Source organism: Centropristis striata, chromosome 6 (genome assembly GCF_030273125.1).
Source record: "Centropristis striata isolate RG_2023a ecotype Rhode Island chromosome 6, C.striata_1.0, whole genome shotgun sequence".
In the NCBI taxonomy this organism is placed as follows: Eukaryota; Metazoa; Chordata; class Actinopteri; order Perciformes; family Serranidae; genus Centropristis; species Centropristis striata.
The window spans coordinates 41,532,081-41,553,084 of record NC_081522.1 but is presented as its reverse complement, the minus strand read 5'-3'; the positions used below and the strand labels follow the sequence as shown (position 1 = coordinate 41,553,084).

At 44.7% G+C, this 21,004-nt stretch overlaps 1 protein-coding gene across 1 annotated transcript in view; it reads left to right on the top strand.

Moving 5' to 3' along the window:
- The window catches only part of LOC131972864 (pleckstrin homology domain-containing family A member 7-like), a 157,399-nt gene that overhangs the window by 102,559 nt on the left and 33,836 nt on the right, over positions 1–21,004 (top strand). Inside the window, exons 7-9 of the mRNA XM_059334632.1 lie at positions 12,909–13,018; positions 18,668–19,210; positions 19,902–20,448. Of these exons, the coding sequence (XP_059190615.1) occupies positions 12,909–13,018; positions 18,668–19,210; positions 19,902–20,448 (1,200 nt within the window). The remainder of the gene's footprint in view (positions 1–12,908; positions 13,019–18,667; positions 19,211–19,901; positions 20,449–21,004) is intronic.

Here is a 21,004-nt window from a genome sequence, read left to right as displayed (position 1 = left end):
TGCGTGCCACCAGAGCTCCCCTACGGGCAGCAGAACGGAAATGGCAGAAAACTAAACACCCTGAGGACCTACGCAACTACCAATCTCTTCTTGCTGCCTTCTCATCTCTGATCTCAGCTGGAAAAAGCTCTTTCTATCAGGCCAAGATTCAATCTTCATTCTCCAACCCGAAGAAGCTCTACTCAATCTTTACAAATCTCTTGGTCCCTCCAACCCCCCCTCCTACCTCCTCCCTCCTACCGACCCACTTTGTCAGCCACTTCCTGAAAAAGATTGAGGACATACGCTCGTCATTTACCCATCCAGTCTCACAACCTGCCTCTCCTCCCTCCCCATCAGCGTCTCCCTCCCTTTCAGCATTCACTCCACTGTCTCCTCCTCAAGTGCTCAGCCTTGTAACCTCTGCCCGTCCTACCACTTGTCAGCTGGATCCTATTCCCTCCCACCTGTTTCAGTCTATTGCTCCTGATCTCCTCCCGTTCCTCTCCCATCTTATCAACACTTCCTTGACTACTGGCTGCTTTCCTAACTCTCTGAAGGAAGCGAGGGTGAATCCTCTCTTAAATAAATCCACCCTCGACCCATCCTTAGTGGACAACTACAGACCCGTCTCTCTCCTGCCGTTCCTCTCCAAAACTCTGGAACGGGCTATCTTCAACCAACTATCCTGCTATCTGCATGGGAACAACCTCCTTGACCCTCACCAGTCTGGTTTTAAGAAGGGCCACTCAACAGAGACTGCCCTTCTCGCTGTGACTGAACAGCTTCACAAGGCGAAGGCAGCCTCTCTCTCATCTGTGGTGGTTCTACTGGACCTTTCTGCAGCTTTTGACACTGGATCACCAGATCCTCATCTCCACCCTTCACCACCTGGGAGTATCTGGCTCTGCCCTGTCTCTGCTCAAATCCTACCTCAAGGACCGCACCTTCCGTGTAACTTGGAGGGGTTCTGTTTCAGAACCCTGTCTACTCACCACCGGGGTCCCTCAAGGCTCGGTCCTTGGTCCGCTCCTCTTCTCAATTTACACCAACTCCCTTGGCTCCCTCATCCACTCGCATGGCTTCTCCTATCATAGCTATGCCGACGACACCCAGCTAATCTTCTCATTTCCCCAGTCTGAAACACAGGCAGCAGCACGTATCTCTGCATGTCTGGCCAACATCTCCCAGTGGATGTCCTCGCACCACCTCAAACTCAACCTGGGCAAGACCGAGCTACTCTACCTCCCAGGGAAGGGCTCCCCCACCACTGACCTCCACATCACTGTCCAGAACACAGTGGTTGTCTCCACAGAAACCGCCAAGAACCTTGGCGTGACTCTTGACAACCAACTGTCCCTCAACACAAACATCACCGCTACCACCAGATCTAGCAGATTCTTGCTGCATAACATCAGGAGAATCCGTCCGTTTCTCACTCAGAAGGCAGCTCAGGTCCTGGTCCAGGCACTGGTCATCTCACGCCTGGACTACTGCAACTCCCTCATGGCAGGTCTGCCTGCCAAAGCCATCCGACCTCTGCAACTCATCCAGAATGCAGCTGCTCGATTGGTCTTCAATCTTCCCAAATTTTCACACACAACACCCCTCCTCCGCTCCCTACACTGGCTACCTGTGGCTGCTAGGATACGCTTCAAGACTCTAGCTCTGGCGTACTCTGCTGCTAACGGTTCAGGTCCTACTTACATCCAGGACCTTGTCAAACTCTACACCCCTGCCCGTCCTCTCCGCTCTGCATCAGCCAAACAGCTGGCGACTCCCACCCTCCGTGGGTCAACTCGCCTCAAAACCTCTTCCAGACTTTTCTCTATCTTGGCTCCCAAATGGTGGAACGAGCTCCCCACCGACATCAGGACCTCAGACAGCCTGTACATCTTCCGCCGCAGGCTGAAGACCTATCTCTTCCAACAATACCTCGGTTAAGCCATGGTCACCTAACACATATATATATTTAAAAAAAAAAAAAAAAAAAATTTGCTCTTCTTCTTCTTCTTCTTCTTCTTTTCTATTCTTTTCTTCTTTAACATATAGCACTCCTGTAGCAATGACAGTTAGCTCTTAAAGTTATGTACTTACTTGATTCCTGTGGTCTATGTCTAGTACCATCAGGTTGAATGCACTTATTGTAAGTCGCTTTGGACAAAAGCGTCTGCTAAATGACATGTAATGTAATGTAATGTAATGTAACGAGGTGTAACGGGGTGTAATGAGGTGTAACGAGGTGTAACGGGGTGTAACGAGGTGTAACGGGGTGTAACGGGGTGTAACGGGGTGTAACGAGGTGTAACGAGGTGTAACGGGGTGTAACGGGGTGTAACGGGGTGTAACGAGGTGTAACGGGGTGTAACGGGGTGTAACGAGGTGTAACGGGGTGTAACGGGGTGTAACGGGGTGTAACGAGGTGTAACGGGGTGTAACGAGGTGTAACGGGGTGTAACGGGGTGTAACGGGGTGTAACGAGGTGTAACGAGGTGTAACGGGGTGTAACGGGGTGTAACGGGGTGTAACGAGGTGTAACGGGGTGTAACGGGGTGCAACGGGGTGTAACGGGGTGCAACGGGGTGCAGGGGTGCGGTGCCGGTTGGCTGAGCGAAAAAAGGGTGGAGCTGGCTTGCATCTAAGTGCATCAACATCGTCGGATGAATGCCTGCACTGAGGGGACGCTGGCCTCACGTTCCTGCTCAGGGAAGAGCGGTGGTTGGTAACCCGGGAGCACTGGAAAGGAGAGAGGCCGGTGGCTGAACTGAGAAGGGTGTTATGGGCGTACTCTACCCACAGGAGTTGTTTGGACCATGAGGATGGGTTGGGGAAGGTGAGACAGCACAGCGCCGTCTCCATCAGTTGATTCATGCGTTCAGCCGTTAGACTGAGGATGGAAACCAGATGACAGACTGACGGAGGCCCCCAGCAGACTGCCAAACCCAGACCAAAAGTGAGGGAGACCCAGGGGAGACCATGTAGCTGGAACACATGTTGCAGCATGACTTCAGCAGTTTCTTTGGCAGTGGGTAATTTGGGTAATGGAATCAGGTGGGTGGTCTTGGAAAACGGATTAATAACCGTGAGTATGACTGTGTTACCGTCAGAGGGTGGTAGGCCGGTGACAAAGTCCAAAGAGATGTGGGACCAGGGGCGACGAGGAACCGGCAGTGGATGAAAGAGGCCGGAGGGAGCTTGGTGAGTACTCTTGTGTTGGGAGCAGATCCTCCATGGAGGACCACCAGAACCGGAACAGAGCTAGGGTGTGTCTCACCCCAGGGTGACAAGCCAGGCGAGAACAGTGACCCCACTGGAGGACCTGAGGACGGAGGCTCGCAGGAACAAACAGGCGGTTATCAGGACAAGCACTGGGAGCGCTTCACCTGATCCTCCACCTCCCAGGTTACTGCTCCGATGACACATGTCGGAGGGAAGATGTCTTCAGGATGGGTAGTAGCGCTCTCCGGCTGGAACTGACGGGTTTGATGTTCTTTGAGCCTGGTCGGTAGGAGAGGGAGAATTCAAAGCGCTTAAAGAAGAGGGCCACCTAGCTTGACGGGAGTTCAACCGATTGGCTGAACGAATGTATTCCAGATTTTTGTGATCTGTCCAGACCACAAACGGCTGCTCTGCTCCCTTCAACCAGTGTCTGCAAGCTTCACCGCCAACAGCTCCCGGTTCCCTATGTCATAATTCCTCTCCGCAGGAGACAACTTCCGGGAGAAGAAGGTGAACCTTCTGATCCTCTGCCGACCGCTGAGACAGAACTAACCCCACACCAGTGTCCGAGGCATCCACTTCAACAATTAACTGGCGAGAGGGGTCAGGGAATATGAGGATGGGATCCGAGGAGAATCGTGACTTCAACTCACCAAAAGCTCTCTCAGCAGCGGCGGACCATTGGAAAGGCTCCTTCAGGGAGGTGAGGGCGGTGAGAGGAGCCGCTACCGAGCTGTAGCTTCGGATGAACCATCGGTAGAAGTTAGCGAACCCCAGGAAGCCTTGAAGTTCTTTGCGTGTGGAAGGACCAGGCCGGTCGGTGACCGCCCTGGTCTTGGCTGGGTCCATCCGGATGTTACCAGCGTTGATGATGAACCCCAGGAAGGATACCTCGGAGACGTGGATCTGGCATTTCTCCGCCTTAATGAAGAGCTGATTCTCCAGGAGCCTCTGAATGAACTTGGTGTATACATGCACCACATGCTCCTGTTTGGACTTGGAGAAGACGAGAATATCATCCAGGTAAACAAAAACACAGATATTTAGTAGATCCTGAAGGACATCATTAACCAACCCCTGGAAGACAGCAGAGGCATTGGTGAGACCAAATGGCATAACTAAATACTCATAGTGCCCACGAGGAGTATGGAGGGCAGTCTTCCACTCGTCCCCTTCCCTGATTCTTACTAAATGGTAAGCGTTGCCGAGGTCGAGTTTGGAAAAAATGGTAGCTCCCTGTAGCAGTTCAAAGGCAGAGGAGATTAGTGGAAGAGGGAACCTGTTCTTGACTGTAATGTCATTGAGTCCCCTGTAGTCGAGAGCGACAAGCTCATCCAAGCTGGCAGGAAGATCACAGCTCGTCCTTAATGCGGTCGGAGAGTCCGTGGTAGAAAGCATCCAGAAGAGAAGCAGCGTTCCAGTTACTCTCAGCTGCCGTGATGCTGAACTCGATGGAGTAGTCAGACACGGAGTTCTCCCCGTGTCCGGTTGAACAAACCTCGAGCAGCCTCCTCCGGGCGTGATCGAAGACTTTCCGGAGCTCGGCGGAGAAGATGGAGGATTCCTTCTCCCACTCAGCTGTTCCCCAGTCTTTGGCTCCGCCCGAGAGCAGAGAGACGATGAACCCACCCGGGACCTCTCGGTGGGAAGGTGGAGGACTGGAGTTCGAAGGCGAGAGAACACTGAACGAGGACTGGCCGGCAGGAACCAGGAGCACCGGAATATCGAATAGAGTCTTTATTATCATTGCACGGTAGTATAAAAAAATACGTTAGCACAACGAAATTGAGGCTCAGCTCTTCTCCCACCAGTGCAAAAAAGATAAATATTAAATAAATAACCAACCAAGGCACGCACCCATCAAACAAACACACACAAATCACAAATTAAGGGACTGTAAACAGGACTGCAAACAGCCTTTTAATCTTTAAAAGAAAAATATTTTAGAGCCATATGGCCAGCCCTACTGGTGACAGGAGAGAACTGGACACGTGGTCAGAAATCAGCTCGTAAACAGGATTTAAGATAGAGATCTCTGCTTCTAGTTTCAATTTCAGTCTGAATGTGAGTCTGTTTATTGCTGCTGTGTGAACATGTGAGAGCTCCGTCTCTCCTCATGAAGCCGTCCGGCTGCAGCTCCATGAGGCTTTATGAGGCTTCATGAGGCTTCATGAAGCCTGTCAGAGTGTTGATGGCAGCAGCAGGATTCCTCTGACAGCTGCTCCTCAGACGCTGTTTCTCCTCTCGTCAGGAGGTTTCAGGCTGTTTGTTGATGCTCGTCCGTCTCTCCGTCTCTGTCAGGCCTTCTTCAGGCCTGACAGAGACGCTCCACAGCTGCTGGTATATATATATATATATATATATATATATATATATATATATATATATATATCTCCTGTGGGAGCTCTGTGGACTTTAAGCAAACATCTGCAGCTCATTTCTCTCATCAGGAGCTTTAAGGAGACACGTTGAGGATGAAACCTCTCAGACTGACTGAACACGGAGACAGCAGAGGAACAGAAAACTCTCTTTAGAAACACTCGACAGGCTCTTCTGATGCAGAGACGGAGACATGGTTCAGATAGTCAATACTTTAGTCTCCTGTCTGTTCACTCCTTTTAAATCAGATAGTTCTGCACGGTTTCCATGCAAGGAGCTCCATTAATATTATTAGTGTCATAATATTAGTAGAATTATAAAATTCAATTGATGTCTGTGTACCAGTTTCAGAGTGTGGAAACAAAACGTACACATGTTCCTCCTGAGCTCTTTAAGGCCCAACATGAAGGTTTAAAAGGTCAAAATCTAAAGGAAGAAATATGAATTATTCCCAAAGTGACAACAGGACTGATCTTTTCAATTATGTCTGTGTTTTTATGCATTATTCATGCAGTATGTGCTCATACATTATTATATATTGTAATGTTTAACCCTCTGGGCTCTGAGCCTGTTTGCCCTTGATATACCACATAATATTTACTATACTCATGTTTGGTATTCTGTATTTTCTCACCACAATTTCAACATGATCTGACTATTATTTTTTCACTTTAACACACTTTATTAACATATTGAGCCCAAAAATACACAAAAATCATGAAATCTGAAATAAAATTATACTATTTATGACAATAAAAAACACAAATATGTTCAATGAACTGTTTCAGACCTGAAACATGTAAATATAGGTTACAAATATGAACATATGAAGGTAAAATTCAAATATAATAAAACTATACATAAAAAATGACCATAAGAACATGTTTATTTATAGGTACAGTGTTAGATGATTAGATCCCTTTTTTCCATTTTTCCATGTCACCTCGTTTTTTAGTTATGGCGCTTTAAAAAAAAGCCATGTTAAGCCTTGTTTAAAGGTAAACAAGTCATTTTAAAATGCCTTATAATGCTTTATAATGTGTTGTGAATATTGCTCTAAGCATTGTGCATACAGCTGTAAATATCCAGTTCTATAAGCATTATCTAGCATTAATCTGCATGTTTTAATGCATCATAAAGAGAGAGTGTTGTATATCTGAGATGCCTCAGTAGCTCAGTCCTCCACTCAGTAATCATGTAATCAGCTGTTCCCTCAGAGCTGCTCAGCTGATCCTGAATAATATAAATATGAAGGTTTGTGCTCAGTCACTTCATCTAATGAGGAATTAATCTGCACGGCAGCAGCAGAATGAGAACGAGCTGCTGGAGGAGAAACGCAGCTCTAAAAGTGACAAACCGCTTTGTGAATTTAATGGAACTGCAGTTATAAATGTAACATTTTATTATCTTTAGCCACATGAGAATAACTTTAAACAATAAAGAGACTTTATGAGGACATAATCAGACTCTTCCACCTCCAGACTGGCAGGGAAAGTTACTCCTCCTCCTCCTCCTCCACAGAGAGGAGTTACTCCTCCTCCTCCTCCATCCACAGAGAGGAGTTACTCCTCCTCCGACTCCTCCTCCATCCACGGAGAGGAGTTACTCCTCCTCCGACTCCTCCTCCATCCACGGAGAGGAGTTACTCCTCCTCCTCCATCCACAGAGAGGAGTTACTCCTCCTCCGACTCCTCCTCCATCCACGGAGAGGAGTTACTCCTCCTCCTCCATCCACAGAGAGGAGTTATTACTCCTCCTCCTCCTCCATCCACAGAGAGGAGTTACTCCTCCTCCTCCTCCATCCACAGAGAGGAGTTATTACTCCTCCTCCTCCTCCATCCACAGAGAGGAGTTACTCCTCCTCCTCCTCCATCCACAGAGAGGAGTTACTCCTCCTCCATCCACAGAGAGGAGTTACTACTCCTCCTCCATCCACAGAGAGGAGTTATTACTCCTCCTCCTCCTCCTCCATCCACAGAGAGGAGTTATTACTCCTCCTCCTCCTCCATCCACAGAGAGGAGTAATAACTCCTCCTCCATCCACGGAGAGGAGTTATTACTCCTCCTCCTCCTCCATCCACAGAGAGGAGTTACTCCTCCTCCTCCTCCATCCACAGAGAGGAGTTACTCCTTCTCCTCCTCCATCCACAGAGAGGAGTTATTACTCCTCCTCCTCCTCCATCCACAGAGAGGAGTTATTACTCCTCCTCCTCCTCCTCCTCCATCCACAGAGAGGAGTTATTACTCCTCCTCCTCCTCCATCCACAGAGAGGAGTTACTCCTCCTCCTCCTCCTCCTCCATCCACAGAGAGGAGTTACTCCTTCTCCTCCTCCATCCACAGAGAGGAGTTATTACTCCTCCTCCTCCTCCATCCACAGAGAGGAGTTATTACTCCTCCTCCTCCTCCTCCTCCATCCACAGAGAGGAGTTATTACTCCTCCTCCTCCTCCATCCACAGAGAGGAGTTATTACTCCTCCTCCTCCTCCTCCTCCATCCACAGAGAGGAGTTATTACTCCTCCTCCTCCTCCTCCTCCTCCTCCATCCAGAGAGGAGTTATTAGGCCTGGAGTCGACTCCACATCTTTAAATATACATGTCTGTTAGGGCTGGTCCATATCATAGCGTTCATGATTATACCGCCATAATTCTTTAAAAGAATTACCACGAAAAACAGAAAAAAAATTGTCAGAAAAACAGAAAAAAAATTACTCTGAAAAACAGAAAAAAACGTCAGGAAAACAGAAAAAAAATTACTCAGAAAAAACTGAAAAAATAGTCAGAAAAACAGAAAAAAATTACTCAGAAAAAACTGAAAAAATAGTCAGAAAAACAGAAAAAAATTACTCAGAAAAACTAGCTTGTCTTAACACATGCAGCTTTCAAAAATAAGAGCGCAGTGTGTTAACAGAATCCACCACAGAATTTACAAGAAGACTGTCAAAATAAGATGCCTTGAATAAAATATACTCCACCATCCACTCAGACAGAGAGAAGTTATTAGGAGTGGAGTGAGCTGCAATCAGCTCCAGATCTCTAAATATGAACCAGGATCAGCATCAAGGAGGCTCTGATGATGATGATGATGATGATGATGATGATGAGGAGGAAACGATAGTTTAACTTGTTGTGTTAGTAGCAGCAGCAGGAGAGGAGTCTGCTTCAGACGGAGGAGAGGAGGAGGTGAACGATCACAGCTTGTCTGTTTGTAACACGTCTGAGAGCTGCAGTTTATCCTTATTATTATTATTGTTATTATTATTATTATTATTATTATTATTATTATTATTATTCAGATTTATAGTAACAGAGAGAGAACAGCATTCAGTCTGTCTGCAGGATTCATGGACTGTCTGTGTCTTTTTGGTCATTTCTGCATCTATAATTTGTAATTTTATGTCTTTTTTAGTCATTTTTACATCTATTTTTGGTAATTTGCGTCTTTTTTGGTCAATTTGTGTCTATTTTGATAATTTTGTGTCATTTTTGCATCTATTTTTGGTCCTTTAGTGTCTTTTTTGGTCCTTTAGTGTCTTTTCTGGCCCTTTAGTGTCTTTTTTGGTCCTTTAGTGTCTTTTCTGGTCCTTTAGTGTCTTTTTTGGTCCTTTAGTGTCTTTTCTGGTCCTTTAGTGTCTTTTTTGGCCCTTTAGTGTCTTCTTTGGTCCTTTAGTGTCTTTTTTGGCCCTTTAGTGTCTTTTTTGGTCCTTTAGTGTCTTTTTTGGTCCTTTTGTGTCTTTTTTGGCCCTTTAGTGTCTTTTTTGGTCCTTTAGTGTCTTTTTTGGCCCTTTAGTGTCTTTTTTGGTCCTTTAGTGTCTTTTTTGGCCCTTTAGTGTCTTTTTTGGTCCTTTAGTGTCTTCTTTGGTCCTTTAGTGTCTTTTTTGGCCCTTTAGTGTCTTTTTTGGTCCTTTAGTGTCTTTTTTGGTCCTTTTGTGTCTTTTTTGGCCCTTTAGTGTCTTTTTTGGTCCTTTAGTGTCTTTTTTGGCCCTTTAGTGTCTTTTTTGGTCCTTTAGTGTCTTTTTTGGCCCTTTAGTGTCTTTTTTGGTCCTTTAGTGTCTTTTTTGGTCCTTTAGTGTCTTTTTTGGCCCTTTAGTGTCTTTTTTGGCCCTTTAGTGTGTGCAGCTCTGCTCAGCTTCCTCACGTCTCTGATTCATTATTCAGTGAGTGAATCAGTGAAGATTTAGTGTTTAATTACTTTTAATTTGCATGCATCTGTTGTTGAGTGGGTTCTCTCATTTGTCTTCAGTGAATCAGAAGATAAAGGAAGGACGGTTAGAGGAAGTAGGACAGTAACAGATGAGAGCTGAGTGGAGAGATAACCTCTTCATCAACACTTCATTAACTAACTCTATACAGTCTGAGAGGGACATTCTCTCCATTCTTTACTCCTTTTATGTCTTTTCGTGTCTTTGTAAGTCATTTTGTGTCTTTTTTTGGTCATTTTGTGTCTCTTTTTAGTCGTTTTGTGTCTTTTTTTGGTCATTTTGTGTCTTTTTTATTCCTTTAGTCCAACATAAAATGTGATTTTGAATCTTTTTTAACTATCAAAACACTATCATGCTCAATAAAGAATTTTAAATGTGTCAAATGTGACCAAAGGTGTCAAATCTACCATATAAGAGGGTTCCATCCAGTTCTATCATTTGATACTAAATCTATTTGAGCTTGTCTCCAGTTTTACTTGGTATATCATCATCAAACTGAAACTGGCCTCATGGAGTTTACAGCCAGAACTTTAGAGGTAAATGTACAGTAGGGCTCCACGCTGCTTTGTTTTCTAGTCTGATGGAGGCAACAAGTCTGGATTATTTGGAGACTTTAGAGACTTTAGAGGGTTAAAGAGCTGCTAGAGATGTTCTGTTCATCACTTTCTTGGCCTTTTCTCTTCCTTGATGGTGTGTTTTCTCTGTAGATAACCAGCCAATTATATCATCAGTGACATCACGCTGAGATATTTTTAGCGCGTCTATAAAGAAGAGAGAAGAAGATTTCTGCCTGTATGAATTATCCAACAGAGAGCGTCTTGGTGTCTCTCTCAGACTTAAAGCCCAGTATCTGGACTGATCCAGGTCTCAGTAGACCACAAACATGTTGATGTTTTATTCTCATTCCCTTCATCTGGAGAGAAACTTCACTAGTATTACTGCTTCTCCACCTCCACCAACCCTCTAACCTCTTAGAAATCACTTCATCTTCTCTGGGATCACAACATTCACTCTGCTAGATGGAAGAAACCATATTAAAGTAGCAACTAAAAATGATCAGTTAACACTGTGTAGTGTCCAAAAGCTCCAAATAATCCAGACTTGTTGACTCCATCCAGACTAGAAAACAAAGCAGACTAAAAAAAAGACACAAAATTACTAAAAAAAAGACACAAAAAACACAAAAAGACACAAAACGACTAAAAAAAGACACAAAATTACAAAAAAAGACACAAAACTACTAAAAAAAAGACACAAAATGACCAAAAAAGACACAAAAAGACATGAAAAAGATTCAAAAAGGGACATATTAGCCCTATAAGACTCCATAGAGTTAAATGATTCTTTGGCCCAGAAAATGTAGATTTTGACACTAACATTGACCTTCTAAGTGGCTTGAAAGATATATTGGTTCTCATAGACTTTATATGGCTGCCATCTCCGATCCACAATCTTGATGAAGTGGCTCCCATCAGAAACTGAAACCGTTGGTGATAGAGAAGAAAACATGTGGTGCTTTTATCCGTCGTGTCCCTTTATTCTCAGCTCTGGTGCTGAGCTGCCTGATGATTCTTCTCATCCACTTCAACGCAGTGGTTCACAAACACTTTTCTAAATAAAATATATCAAGGGCCCAGCCCAACACTGTCTGTAATTAATACAGAACCACAACAAGTGGCCTTTAGAGTGAACTGTAACGAGTCACACGGGACTCGCTGCTCCAGGTCTGTTGTTATAAATGTATCATAGTTAGCTGCTGTTGCTTCATCAATAACAGCTGAATCATATCAATAGGTCGTATCAACCCTCTGTTATTGTGTGCAGCTTGTTATTGTGAGTAACTTTGTAGTTTATAGGAGGAGAGTTGAACATTTACAGGCTCAGAAGCTGCTTTAGTGAAGAAACTCTGTTGTTCACGACAGTTGACTGTTTTTTTCTGAGGAAATCACTGATCTTCTCTGTGTGTCTTTGTGTTCAGGATGTGAACTCTCCAAGTGGCTTCGTAACTGGTTCAGCTTCACACTGATATCAGTCAGAAACTGATATTTTAGACACACAACACAACAACACACTGTCTCTCTCCATCACCATCGCTGGTGAAGCTGAGGCCAGATATGCCTCGGCTTATTTTATTGTCTTTGTTTTGATAGTTTCATTTGGTGCTGATTCACCTTCTGCTTTTTGTTTACCTGCTCTACTTACACAAACTGTTTCAGAATTTGCTAGCTGGCAGTTAGCAGTTATATTTAGCCTCACCCCAGGAGGATCTGTGCTCTCATTGGTCAGGAGGATCTGTGCTCTCATTGGTCAGAAGGATCTGTCCTCTCATTGGTCAGAAGGATCTGTGCTCTCATTGGTCAGAAGGATCTGTGCTCTCATTGGTCAGGAGGTTCTGTCCTCTCATTGGTCAGGAGGATCTGTGCTCTCATTGGTCTGGAGGATCTGTGCTCTCATTGGTCAGAAGGATCTATGCTCTCATTGGTCAGAAGGATCTATGCTCTCATTGGTCAGGAGGTTCTGTGCTCTCATTGGTCAGGAGGTTCTGTGCTCTCATTGGTCAGAAGGATCTATGCTCTCATTGGTCAGAAGGATCTATGCTCTCATTGGTCAGAAGGATCTATGCTCTCATTGGTCAGGAGGTTCTGTGCTCTCATTGGTCTGGAGGATCTGTGCTCTCATTGGTCAGAAGGATCTATGCTCTCATTGGTCAGAAGGATCTATGCTCTCATTGGTCAGGAGGTTCTGTGCTCTCATTGGTCAGGAGGTTCTGTGCTCTCATTGGTCAGGAGGTTCTGTGCTCTCATTGGTCAGAAGGATCTATGCTCTCATTGGTCAGCAGGTTCTGTGCTCTCATTGGTCAGAAGGATCTGTGCTCTCATTGGTCAGCAGGTTCTGTGCTCTCATTGGTCCGTGGTGTCTGTGGTTGTCTGGCTGCTCTGTGTCTGTATCTGGTGGTTTCTCTCTGTGGCTCTGATGTTGTTTCTCTTGTCGACAGCATGACGCCTCCCGTCTCCGGAGCTCGCTGCTGACCTCTGACCTCTCTGACCCCGCCTCCTCTCTCCTCCTATAGGCTAGCCACACCGGCATGCGCTCGTACATTTACAAGCAGAGCTCTGTGATTGGCTCGCAGGCGGAGCACACGGGAATGAGGACGTACTACTTCAGCGCCGACACGCAGGAGGACATGAACACCTGGCTGAGGGCCATGAACCAGGCTACGCTAATGGGACACACAACCAGGTAACTACACACACTACACAACCACACACACACCTGGCTGAGGGCCATGAACCAGGCTACGCTAATGGGACACACAACCAGGTAACTACACACACTATACAACCACACACACACCTGGCTGAGGGCCATGAACCAGGCTACGCTGATGGGACACACAACCAGGTAGCTACACACACTACACAACCACACACTACACACACACCTGGCTGAGGGCCATGAACCAGGCTACGCTGATGGGACACACAACCAGGTAGCTACACACACTACACAACCACACACTACACACACACCTGGCTGAGGGCCATGAACCAGGCTACGCTGATGGGACACACAACCAGGTAACTACACACACTACACAACCACTAAGTAACCACACAGGTAACAATCCTCCCAGAGATGAACTGATATTAAAGTTTAAATATAAACTAGAAAATTTCCTCTGGGGAAATTCTGAAAGGGCCACGGGGGCTACTGCCGGTGTGTGTACACTATGATGACATTCTTCAGAGATTTATAACAATGCCCTTTAACCTCAAAATGTGTGTGTTTGTGTGTGTGTGTGTGTGTGGTGTGAAACGTGTATCTGGAGGAGTGTGTGCACTTACGCAAAAGTCGCAAAAAACTGCCCAAAAGTTTGCATTGAAATGAATGGGACGGCCAAAAAAATTTGAGCGAAAAAGAACAATAATTGGGGATTTTTAAACGTCTACTTCTCCGGCATAATTTCACCTAGAGACTCCATTTAAACTTTAAACAGTGGACACAAGTCTTGTGTATCGGTGTATTAATCCACGTTTCGATAGGTCATATAGTTTTTTATCAATCCCTGTTCAATGACCATGATCATTTTTGGAGAAATTCTGAGATTATAATGGGTGTGTATTGCACGGAATGTTCGTGTCACAGTGTGTGACATCATCGCCAGAGTGTAGAGGGAGAGAAAAAACTGTCAAAAAATAAATTTGAAAACTGCGCTCCAGGCCGCAAATTCCACTCTACAGAAATAATTTATACATAGAAACGTAGGAAAATTAGTCTTCTCCCTCACAATCCTCTGGTAAAGCTGTCAGAGTTATAGTTTGAGCGTAGGACGCACAGATGCTCCACCAACACCACCAACAGCCTCATTGGCTCCCATATTAAAAACGCAGGAAGATTTCTGAAAAAGGGAGATGTAACAGTTTTTTCAGATGGCTCTAACAAAGCTATTTTTTCATTTTTCTGAAAAAAAAAAACCATATTTAGACGTTCAGGAAGAACTCAGGACGCTCAAAGTGAAGTCGGATCAATGATAGGTATTATGGTTTTGCCAAAAATGCTTTCTGTTCGAGGGCAGAAATTCCAGTCTGTCCACCTCTGGCTGCTGTCACTGTTCAGGAACATTCTACAGCGGCAGTTAATTATGTTGATTGCTCTGCTCTGATTGGTCGACCACAAAGCCTTTGCTCCTTTGATGTGATTACAGTTACAGATACACGCACACACACAAGTGTGTAAGCGCGCACACTCCTCCAGATACACAGAAAGACACACATACACACACACACACACACACACACACACACATTTTGAGGTTAAAGGTCATAGGTTGCTGTATAAATAAATACTTGTAAAGGAATGCTTGTTGTAGGTGTGCTCCTTGTATATTATATAGTATCATAACATTACTAGTATTAATTGTTATAAATCTCTGAAGAATCTCATCATAGTGTACACACACCGGCAGTAGTGGCCCTTTCACTATTTACCCAGAGGACATTTTCTAGTTATTTATTTCTTATTTTTTGTCAGTTGTTTTTTGTAGTGCAGCTAGGACGATCCATAAAACATCATGTGTGCTAAGTCATAGTGACATGGCAGCATTTGTTGATGTTTTATACAGTTTTTATATCATATAAATAATGTAATAACTCAACATCAGATAACAGAGCTGGCACAGATCCGTCAGCTGCAACATGATTCACTGTTTTATTTGACATGAAACATTCTGATGTCTGAACTGCTGTTGTTGAAGCTGCTGTCTAACGTATGTATTATTAATAACATGATGACAGAGGCTTTGATCACACACACTCACACACACACACACTCACACACACACACACACACACACACACACTCACTCGCTTCATGTTCTCTGTGTTTGGATGAAATCCCACGAGTTGTTCATGAATGACAGAAAGGAAACCAGACGGAACAGAACTTTTTAAACCACTTTTTCACCCTGATTTGACTTTTTTATACAGAATGAACAAACTATAAAAGTTGTGTTATTATTCACTGGCATGTTGTGCTTCTTTTAACCCTCTGGAGTCCATCTATTTATTGAAAATACATGTTTTATTTACAGTAGTAACTTTATTTATATCTGATATGTAGACAAGCTGAGAAAGCCAGTTAAAGTTCAATCATAGGAGCTTTCACGGTGTCACATTTATGTTTCACATGTGAATTTTCTTTCTACAATGAAAACTATTACTATTTTTAATTTACATGCAAAAAGACTGTTTTGTAGTTTTATTATTTTTTATTTTTTGTGTGTATAAATGGTAAAAAAAAAATTTCCATAGAAACATGTGTCTTTTGTTTGTATTTTGGGTTCCTGGCAGATTTTTACTTTGTTAATTAAAATTAAATGAAAAATCTGACTGATAGCTAGTTTGTGTGGAGGAAAGACAGAGACAGAGACTGAATGCAGAGGAAGTTAACTCATTTGGACCAAAATCTGCTGGACTTCAGAGGTTTAAAGTGGTTTGGTTGCTTCTGTATCATACAGACAGACAGATATTTTTCAGTTGATCGGATCCGTTTAACCCTCTGAACCTCAACGACACGTTTCATGGAGGTTTTTTCTCTCTTTACATTTCCCTCCCTGTGTCCTTGGGAACATCTCCAACGTGTCTTTGTGCAGAATAACACAGTTAGAATGACAGAAATCAGAAAAAAAAGAAAACATGACACATCATCGTTTGTTTTCTTCATCTTTTCTTGTGGAATCTTTTGATCTGTTCACCAACTGTTAGAGAGTTGACAATAATAATGCCTGTTTTTCTTTCTATGATAATCTTTTAACCCTTTGATGCACAACATGGTCTAAAGTGACCCGACTAAGTTTTTATATTCTATATCTTTGGCATAAATTCATTTCATCATTCAGTATTCCAGGTTTTCCTCAAATAACTTGTTTTTGATCATCATACATCCTCATTTTTTCTTTTCTTTTCTTACTTTTTGAATAAAAACCCTTTTTTTTATCACTACTCTTCTAATGCACAAGGTGATTTCTGACCCATGTTGGTCATTAGAAGGTGTTTATATGTTGTCACCAGTTTAAAACCTGACAAAGAAGACACAAATATTAACGATCCTAGTTTGTTAAATTGGTGTTTTTGGTTCTAATAAGTCTCAAATGTTAAAATATGTGATTTTCCAATATAATCTGGTGGTTCTCACAACTCTTTTAAAGTTAAACCTTCAAAATAAGACAAACATAGTTACACATATACTCACATTGTTCATTCAGTGAATCACTTTTTGTATCACTGCTCTTCTAATGCACAAGGTCATTTTAGACCCATGTGTGTAATTTTGATGTAATAATACAAAAACTATTTTTCTTCATAAAGTATGAAAGGAAACATGGATATAATGATCTGTTGTAATAATAATAAAGATATTCAAACACACAGCAGCATGAAATAACATGAAGGGAATGAATGCATGTTGTGCATTAGAAGGTGTTTCTATGTTGAGCATCAAAGGGTTAAAGAAAAAATAGATTCCAATGGGGTTCAGAGGGTTAAACTAAAAGATGGAGCCTTCCATATTCTTCTACAATCTAACAGGACAAACCAAAAGTCATCGTAGTCGTAATAAGATGTTTAATTTCCTCTTTAAAGTGAACTCTGTCATGTGTTTTATTATTTTTCCTCCTCAGCTTTCTGTCATTAATGAGTTAAACGTCGCCGTGGTTACGAGGCTCGGCCCTGCTTCATTTAAAATGCTCTGAGCTTTACGTTAGTGATGAGGATGAAAGTTTGTTCGTCTGGTTGACAAGAGAAGAAAGAGGAGAGGAGGTGTAGGAACAGGATGTCCAGATCAGATCAGGAGGAGATCAATGGAACAGAACTGTTCTGATCCAATCAAAGCTCTGAATCCTCTGAGAGGAAAGAGTGCTGTCAGCTCCACTTAATTATCAGGTTTAACCAAATGTTCAAAGTCAGAGCTGAGTGCCAGACAGCAGAATAATCATAATCCTCCTTTATGTTCTCCTCCTGCTGCTGCTGCTGCTTTTGTTAGTTTTTTTCTCCTCCACAGCTCCAACAGTCGTCTGATTTACCTCCTCAGCTCCCTCTCACTCTCAGGAACCAAACTAGCAAGAGTGGAAAAGGCTGAAATCCATCCTGGTTTCCTCTCCTCTCCTCCTCTCTCTGTTACAGGATGAAGTGGTTGTATATGTTCAGTACTAATGTTGGTATTGTAACTTGCTCTAGCCACAACATGAATAGTCCAGTACAGCAGCTCTCTTGTGTCTTCATTCATGTCACATGGGGTCAGAAGTGGCTTAGCTGTTAATAAAAGCGATGAATTGGCAGCTAATAGATGGTGTATCAGCACAATAACGGCATGAGAGCATATGCATATTTTGTTATTTGTTTTGACTAGTTTAGCACAGTATTACTAGCTAGCGCTACTGGCTAACTAGCTAGCTTCAGCTCCGTGGCTAACTGACGGAGATTTATTGACAAGATGGCATTATTCCCCCTCTGGTCCCATGAAGCTCAGTGGAGACTGGAGCACAGACTGGGACGTCTTCAGGGCTGAATATGAGGATTATAGACACATCTTCAGCGGTCCAAGCTGCCACTTTGAGGAGTTTAATGGGGCCAGTTTCTGTTTATTGGCGGTCTGATGGAACTTGGTATTTCATTGTCGTGTTCAATAGGCCTCAGTCCTGTGCCTAAGTTAAACAGGTAGCATCACTTTCAGTAAGAAAAAGGGAGATGTTACAGGATGCCACTGCCACCCAGTGGTTGTTTACGTTTCGGACAGAAGTCCTCTGGTTGCGTTGAGAGAAGTGAAAGTATATACTGGCAACATATACAGAATTCACTAAAAACCTTTACTGACTGGGGCAGTAAGAGTTGTTCAGCTGGGGCGATCTCTCTGAATATTTTCTGTGATCAGCCTAAATCTGCATTCCTTTCTGAATTCTGAGAATTCATCTCTGTGAGGGCAAGTAAGCAATTAAGTGGCCATCTAGGGTTGGAAACAACCCCCAGGTGGGAGCAATGTTGCCCTTCAATTGGAAATTCCAACCATTCCCAGCTCTGCAGAGGGCGGGATCCAGAGACAAGGCTGCTCCCTTTAAATATCAGAGTTTCCTCAGTGGGTAATACCAACATGTAGTATCCATGTTGGTATTACCCACTGTAACCTGCAGTAGCCACGACATGAAGAGTCAAGTACACCAGCACTCTTGAGTCTTCATTCATCTAACCCTCTCCTCCTCTCCTCCTCTCTCCTCCTCTCCTCCTCTCCTCCTCTCCTCCTCTCTCCTCCTCTCTCCTCCTCTCCTCCTCTCCTCCTCTCTCCTCCTCTCCTCCTCTCTCCTCCTCTCCTCCTCTCCTCCTCTCCTCCTCTCTCCAGATCATCTGATAAGTTTGAGCCCTTCCCCGTTCAGCAGCAGGCGGTCCCTCAGTCCAACCACGTGAACCACCACGAGGCCCCGGACCCCCTTCGTCCCGTCATCCACGAGGTTCTCCTGGAGCCGATCCACCGCGACATAGACGACCGCTGCAGCTTCCACAAAGACTCTCCGGGCGCCATGGAGCTGGACCAGCCGCTGGGAGGCGTGGCGCTGGAGATGGACACGCACACGTCCCTGCCCTCCAACCCGGCGCCCTGCGCCCTGCCGCCGCTGGACCACGTGTCGGCCTCGGCGCCCGTGTCCCGGGTCCCGTCCCGGGCCCCGTCGCGGGCCGCCTCCACGCTGCCCTCCAGCGTCTGCACCAGGAATGGCCTGGTGTCCACGCCCAGCCCCATCCTGGAGCCCAACGGCATCGCGGCGGGGACGTACCAGAGGGCGCCGCCGCCCGCCGCCACTGAGCCGCACCAGCAGGTCCACCGGAGGAGGAGCGCCCTGGAGCAGGTGGAGCAGTGGGTCAAGGTGCAGAAGGCCGAGCACAAAGGGTACGTCTCCGTCTCACTGGGGCAGTTTTATTATACATAGAGTCAGATTACAAACAGGTTTTACTCAGAGTCTGGATATATATAATGGACTTACTCGTTGGTTTGTTGTTGTATCGTTGTTGAGGCATCGAGCTCAGTGTTACACTCGTCACCATCTGGTGTCGCCATCTTGTTTTCGGAAACAGGGAGCAGACCATATTTGGACTGTGGAGGAGCGAGAGGGATCTGATCACTGACAAAAAGAGAAAAAATACAGCAACTTGTAAATTATGCAAAGCTTTCTACAATAATCTTTTAACCCTTTGATGCACAACATGGTCTAAAGTGACCCCACTAAGTTTTTATGTTCTATATCTTTGCAATAAATTATTTTCATCATTCAGTATTCCAGGTTTTCCTCAAATAACTTGTTTTTGATCATCATAGATCCTACTTTTTGTCTTGGTCTCGCTTTAGGTGGTCTTGACTACAACACTGCCTGAAGATATTGAGCTTGTTATTGTTACAAATATTACAATCAAGCAAATAATGTCCCTGTGAACTGAGACCTGATATGGAGCTAAAGAAATGTTACTTGTTTGATCTAATCGGCTTATTTTCTTCTATGATGATTAAACAAACTTCAGGTGAGATGAGATGAATATTAGTAAATCTCCTCTTGTTTCTGTGTCCTCTTGTTTCTGTGTCCCAGGCCTCCATCCAGAGAGAACACGCTGCCTCGCCGCACGCCGCCCACCACGCACAAGTTCACCTCCATGGATGCGTACCAGACTCTGCCGAAGACGCCGCGGCAGAGCCCGACCCCGGCCCGCCTCGGGGAGTACAAGTACGCCCAGGACCGCCTCAGCCACTTCCGTCTGACCCCGGACCCGGGGCCCGCCACCGTGTGGCAGCTGTACGAGTGGCAGCAGCGCCACCAGTTCCGCCACGGCAGCCCCACGGCGCCGCTCTACACCCCGGCCCCGGACTACCCGTTCGGGCCCCGGCCCCCGTCCACCGTGCCTCCCTCCTCCGCGGCGCCGCGCGGCGAGGGCCCGCCCCGCTGCGTGTCCGTGCCGCCGTCGTCTGCTGACATCCCTCCGCCCGGCCCGCCGCCCGGCTGCAGCAGGACGCTGTCGCCGGCACGCCGACCGCACACGCCCGCCGAGAGGGTGACGGTGCGCCCGGCGGGGGACCGGTCCCTGGTGGACGGCCCCTTCACCGTGTCCCCCCGCAGGACCAAGTCCCAGATGTTCAAGGTAACACAACTTTTATTATCAATAACGCTTTACAATAACCAACTAGGTGATGTTTATAGATGGTTTATAAACCAGTTATTAACCATTTACAAAGTGCTATACATATTTAATCTTTTCATTTCAAAATCATTAACATACTTAATATGGTGTTAAAAATGTTACAATGTGTGCAACTAAAACATTAATAAACTATTAATTATAATTGAATTGTTGTTAATAGTAAAGTAACTATAAACTTACATTAATAAACCATCTATTTGTCATTTATAAATTATTTAGTTAGTTAAACATTAATAAATTATTTATTTACCATTCTAAATGACCTATATACGCTATATCTGTTTACCATTAAGCATCAAAGGGTTAAAGTGTCCAACATTCAAGTGAATGATAATAATAATAGAGGAAGAGGAAGAGAAGCTGTGGTGTGTGATGGATGTTTAATATCGTATCGTTGACAGCAGATTATTTCTGATCTGACCTGATGTTTGTTTGTCTCACTGATCGGACCTTTAAATGCAAAATATCAGATGGAAAGTTGCTCATCCAGAACAAC